Source organism: Thalassophryne amazonica, chromosome 9, assembly GCF_902500255.1.
Source record: "Thalassophryne amazonica chromosome 9, fThaAma1.1, whole genome shotgun sequence".
Classification (NCBI taxonomy): Eukaryota; Metazoa; Chordata; class Actinopteri; order Batrachoidiformes; family Batrachoididae; genus Thalassophryne; species Thalassophryne amazonica.
Genome location: NC_047111.1, coordinates 48,759,743 through 48,766,023, shown reverse-complemented (window position 1 = coordinate 48,766,023; position 6,281 = coordinate 48,759,743). Strand labels below are relative to the sequence as shown.

The 6,281-nt window shown below is 41.9% G+C and overlaps 1 protein-coding gene across 1 annotated transcript in view; it reads left to right on the top strand.

Annotated features, from left to right (window-relative positions):
• Positions 1-1,888: 1,888 nt before the first annotated feature.
• Positions 1,889-6,281, top strand: part of LOC117517096 (gamma-aminobutyric acid receptor subunit beta-2) — a 204,106-nt gene continuing 199,713 nt past the window's right edge. The window contains exons 1-3 of the mRNA XM_034178007.1: positions 1,889-1,971; positions 2,063-2,154; positions 2,486-2,553. Of these exons, the coding sequence (XP_034033898.1) occupies positions 1,889-1,971; positions 2,063-2,154; positions 2,486-2,553 (243 nt within the window). The remainder of the gene's footprint in view (positions 1,972-2,062; positions 2,155-2,485; positions 2,554-6,281) is intronic.

Below are 6,281 nucleotides of genomic sequence, written 5' to 3'. Positions count from 1 at the left end.
CCAAAAATGACAAATGTCCCAGTATGAATTAGGGATATATTGATAATATATAGTGAATATATGATGAACAATCACGGTTATATAACGCATGTAGTGAGGAAACTGATCCGACACATTGAAATTATCACAGCAGTATTATGGGTGTATTATGAATGCATCGCACACGTGTTGCGCGTGCACGGCATCTGCATTGCGGTCATAAAATAAGCTCACTCGGGCCGTCGCCATCACTATTCACACCAACAATACAGGCTCTGGAGCATTTGCTGGACTTGGACAAGTTGATCACAGAGTTAATGTTCATTTTGCCACCTGAGGGTTAACTGTTCATGAGTTTGGGGAGCAGGAGGGGGGAAACCGCTCGGGGTGTGAGACGGTGTTTTTTTTTTTTGTTGTTTTTTTTGTTTTTTTGAGAGTGTCACAGAAAACAGACTTCAGCGTGAGTTGTGGCTAAACAGCAACTCTTCCTTTTGTTGGAGTTAAATAAAAGTCCTGGAGGAGACACGATTGCAGCAGCTACGTCTTTGTGGATTTACACAGCCAGACCGGCACTGACTGGCAGGTATGTCACTTTCTGCCACATATAGTACTTTGGGTTTACGTGACGTGTTTGTTATGCATTCACAGACTGTTAGCAAATCAGCTGCAAAGCAGATGTAATAAAAACGCTTTATTCGTGGCCAATTTGTATGCATTCGCTACAACGTATTTTAGTTTGTGATGTGGACATGATGGGCACACAATATATATCTGTTTTACACACTGTCCCAGTCCGTTGCCAAGCCGCAAATCCCCATCAGTTGCGGATATCAGTGGTTAACAGCAGATATACAGCGCATAGAGTGAGTATGTATTGTGTATGAATTGAGTATATATGGAGTATGTAAGGCGGATGTTATCAGCATCCAGATTTTTGAACAGCTCAAAAATCCTGGCTGCGGACATGTGTGCCTCTGCAGATGATCACGGGCGTGTTCGGATGACGGCCGACTCATACATGCATGTTACTCGGATATTGCGGATGTTTGGCGAATATGGGCCAATTCTGTGCGCAATCCATATGCAAATCCTCCTAAACGCCAGTGGGACAGGGCCCTAACAACAAGTTTTTGGGCCACTTTTCCTCTGTTGTGAGAAATAAACACAAAGACACCAACATCCACAAAATTTACTTTTGATAGGAAAAAAAAATGACTTCACTTTCCACTTAGCTTTACCCAATGTATCCAAAAAAAGCCATACAAATTTATAAGGGGGATGTCTTTATGCAGAAAAATATGCCATAACTGCTGCAAATACAATAATATATGTATTTTGCAAATATAGCTACTGATTCACAGTGCCCTGGTTTCCCATATATATATATATATATATATATATATATATATATACACACAAAACTTCAAAAATAGAAAATCCTGTTGTGAATTTTGGAAATACCTACCTCTTCAAGCAGAACTGAAGCAACACAGCAACACATCATGTTGAGGTTGCAATGCCTTGCTCATGGGGCTACTCCCCACACGTAGCTGAGAGAGACACTGAAGCCCATCCACATTTTCCAACCAAGACTCAGAGGATTGTGTGTGTGTGTGTGTGTCGACCTGGCCGTTCTCCGCTCTGAAAGCACTCAGAATTAATGGGAGTAAAAAGCAGGGAGACCCCGTCTGACCCATAGTGCCGTGCGCGCTGCTTTCTCCTTTAAGTGGATGGGTACTACCTCTGCTTCCATCAGCAGCGCGGCGGCGGTGGCGGCAGCAGCGCTGCTCCTTCACGCTGTGCTCGGAAATACGCATGCGCGTGGCACTGGAATTACCGCACGGACTAGAATAAGTTGGATCTCGTCTGTCTTTACGAAAACAACCACAAAACCCCACAACATTAAACCATGGCAGTGATGAGAATAAGAAGGATGAGGTGTTTTTGTGTGTGGTCGATGCCCTTCTTGGTGGCCGCGGTGTGCGCGCAAAGGTAAGAACGGAAGACGCACACTTGGACACACTTGCATTTATGGACTCTGAGCTTCTCTCTTTTTTTTTTTTTTTTTTTTTTTTCTTTCTAGTATCAGCGACCCGAGCAACATGTCTCTGGTGAAAGAGACGGTGGACAGGCTGTTGAAAGGTTATGACATCCGACTGAGGCCAGATTTTGGAGGTAAATTTGCGCGTCTTGTTTGGAATTTGCGCCTGAGCAATACACAACGCTTTGATGATGTGTTTGAAATAAAATCATCCAGACTGAATGGAATGTGGAGCGGCACAAAATATGTCAGGGAAAATTGCTTTCACCCTGCGCCAAACTGATATGATTGAAACTTTTAGGGGGAATTACGCACACTTTGTGCGCACGGACAGCGTCATCTAATCCGAACCGAAATGGAAACTGTGAAACGAGGCTGTCGAGAGCAGCATTCACAAGTAATAATCTGTGTTTTTAAAGTGCAAGGGCTGCGTGTGAAGTGTGTGTGTTCTCTGCTGTGCTTCAGGTCCTCCAGTCGGCGTAGGGATGAATATAGACATCGCCAGCATCGACATGGTATCAGAAGTCAATATGGTAAGTAGGCCGTTATCTGTCCTACTTTGGTAGAACATTCTGGACTAACGATCTCTGGGAAACACCTCCCCGCTCCACCGAGGAATCCCCAACGCGGCACGCTTGTGCGTAAACGCGTTTTCTCCCAAAGTTACGCGCATCGATTCTTGAGGTTGGGAGCAGCTGTGCGTAATTGTGAAATGGATTGACAGAGAGGACTACTTTGCACTTGTGATCTCATAAACTCCTTTATTTAAACCATTAATAAAAGTAAAAATAAAAATAAAAAAAGATGATATGTGGATATGAAGGCTCGAGCAGACAGCTCATGGAGAAATGCTTAATTCTGTCACACATATGGTTTTGAGGATCAGTGAAGATTTTGTCTAACATATATGTTTAGGAGGAAATTCTGAGTGAAAGAAGTTGAGAGGTGTGTGTGTTCAACACAGTTAAGTTTTCCATCATACAAGCGCACCTCCTAGTGATGGGAATGTAGAATTGCGGTTCAGTTTTGCAGAGAATCTCATGGTTTTGTCATCACATCTACTATGCATTTGACAAATTGAGCAAACTGAATCTTTATGCTGGAGATATTCAGATATCTTTCATCTTTCTGTTCAGGACTTTGCCATCTCTTTCCAGGTTATGATATTCAAGTGCTCCATCCAGATATGTCCTGCTGTTGCAGCTGTGATTTGAGTCATGTGATGTTACAGCATGATTACATGCATGATTATTTTTGGCAGCGGCAGCACCCAAAGGCATTTGCTCATGTTGTTGTCTTTATGCTCCTGTAGACCGTGAGGGTGAAAAGTCAGATGAAGATGCTGTTTGGATGTTTGTGTGCTTTTGTAATGTTACTGCATAAACAGGCACAAGCATGTGCACATAAGTGCAAGTGTGTGTGCAACATACACATGCAAATGCTTTATGGAGCCATCTGCAGAATCCTTGAATTCTGAATGTCTTCATCATAGTGAAAAGGCATGCAGATGTGCACTATATTGACCCGTGAGCGGAGGGAGTCAGAGAGAGGGAAAAAAAGGGGGAAAAAAATGAAGCTGTTCTACTTATTTTGTAGTGATACAGTCTGGTCCATAAGTATTTGGACAGTAATGCTTTTTTTGTTGTTATTTGCCTCTGTACATCACCACAATGGAGTTGAAATGAGACACTCAAGACTACAGGCATTTGCATATATAGTGTCTTCATTTTCAGAACCAATAAGTATTTGGGCAAACTAACTATAACTGGTATTGTTCATGCAAATCATTACTTTTACAGTCAGTTCTCTTTCAAATGAGGGAATGTATACATGAACATTTCCACTGAAAATGTCTTGGACTTCATTCATATCAATCAAACCCAGTGACTTGGTGTTTTTGATGTGGAGGAAAGGTTTACTGACCATGACTAAGCAGACGATGCTGTGATCTTTGTGGAATCAATGGGTACTGTGATTGCTGCAATTGAGAAGCTGAGTGAGGAATCAGAGTGTCTGGGTTTAAGATTGTCCTGGATCAAGACTGAGGCTTTTAATGATTTCCTGGAGTCAGCCATCAGAACTGTATCTGTCTGTGATGAAAGTGTTGAACATTTAGACACATTCACTTATCTCAGCAGTGACATACATGTATCTCGAGAGGCGCCTTGGAAGAGCTTATGGAGTCATGAGGTCACTGGACAGAGGTGTTCGTCGATGTTAATATCTTTGCAGGCAAATGAAGGTTCAAGTGTTCAGGGTCCTGGTGTGGCCTGTCTTGCTGTATTGTTGTGAGACTTGGACGCTAACCAGTGACCTAAGGCAGTGACAAGATGTCTTTGGTACTAGGTATCTCCAAAGGATCCTTGGGTACCGCTGGAATGACTTTGTGTCAAATAAGGGGTTACTAAGTGAGACTAGAATATGGAGTATCACTCGCATTGTGAGGGAGCATCAGCTACAACATGTTAGCCATGTGGCCTGTTTCTCTGTGCATGATCCAGCACGCAGATGCCTGAATGTTGAGGACCCCAGTAGCTGGAGAAGGCCGGAGGGATGCTCACATTTCACCTGGCGGTAGCAGATAGATGGTTATTTTAGTGATATGGCAATGAAGCGGTTGTCTGGCTGGGTGGCTGCCACACAGGACCCAGGGCAGTTCCATGTTGTGGATGCTCCCAGACTTGACTTGTATTTAATCAAATTATACATATACCCTACCAGCCAAAAGTTTGGACACACTTTCTTTCCCATTCAATCTCATTTGCAAATGTGTCCAAACTTTTGACTTGTAGTGTATGCACCATATAAATATTGGTCTTATTTTAAATTTTCAATTTATTTTCTTTTATATAGCGCCAAATCAGAACAGATTTGCCTCAAGGTGCTTCACACAAGTAAGGTCTAACCTTACTAACCCCCAGAGCAACAGTGGTAAGGAAAAACTCCCTCTGAGGAAGAAACCTCAAGCAGACCAGACTCAGAGGGGTGACCCTCTGCTTGGGCCATGCTACAGACATAAATTACAGAACAAGTCACAAAATGAATATACAGGAAATGCTGTTGGTGCACAAGACAGGAGGGTTGCCAGCACAAATACAACTCCCATCTCTGGATGGAACTACACCTTAAACAGAGAGAAAAAAACAGAATCAGGCATCAGAAAGAGAAGAAATACTGTATCATTTGCCAGTATTAAACAACAAGAAAAACAGAAGAAATACTAAGGTGATCACCGGCCACTAGCCCTAAGCTTCACTAAAAGACCCAGAATTTAGGTAAAATTGAGGCCGCTGCACGCTCAGTTTCCTAATAAAATGAATTTAAAGAGTAAAAAGCATAAAACAAAACTATACCACTGTGCTTGCCATACGAAAGGGAAAATAAGTGCATTTTATGTCTGGACTTGAAAGTTTCTGCAGAATCTGACTGTTTTATTGATGTAGGATGATCATTCCACAGAACAGGGCCATGATAAGAGAAAGCTCTATGACCTGCAGACTTCTTATTCACCACATGGACACAAAGTAGTCCTGCACCCTGAGAACGCAAAGCCCTGGTCGGTACGTAAGGTGAAAACTGATGTGAAAACATTACACAAAAAGGACTTGGCTTTGTTGGGCTAAAAAAATCAGAGCTGAATAAACTGAATAAAAGAACTGAATAAAAAATTTTGTTCTGAATATGTCAGCTGCCTTCTTTGATCTCAGATGGTGGTACATTTGTTAAACTGTTCTGAGGTGGTCAACAGTCACAGTTAATAGAGGGATTTCAAGTTATTTTAGATTGGAAATCAAAGTTCACCTAACAACTTAAAAATTCAAGTTAACACAACATGAAGAATAGCTTTGTTAAATCTCAGAAATGAAAGTTGATTAGTTCATTTTGTTTATCACAGTGTCTGTGTTTTAGTTGAAATTCCCATATATAAGGACTATCGACAGTTGAGTGCATAACTATTTGATACTGTCTGTGATTCAGCAGTGGTTTAAAGAAGAGTTGCTCAAATACGAAAGATATGGCAACTTGGAGCACTTCTTGTTGCTTTCTCCCCAGTCCTGCCTTTTTTCTTTTATCAACTGATAACATGCAAACCCAAATACAATCAACATGTACAAGTTTCAAAGTGTCAACATGATGAATTACTGTATATTCATTAATTTATTCATTTCTGCCACTTATCTGGGTCTGGGTTGCAGTGGACCACTCAGCTCATCCCACACTGCCCTATCCTCAGCCATGTTCTCAAACTCTTCCTGGGTGA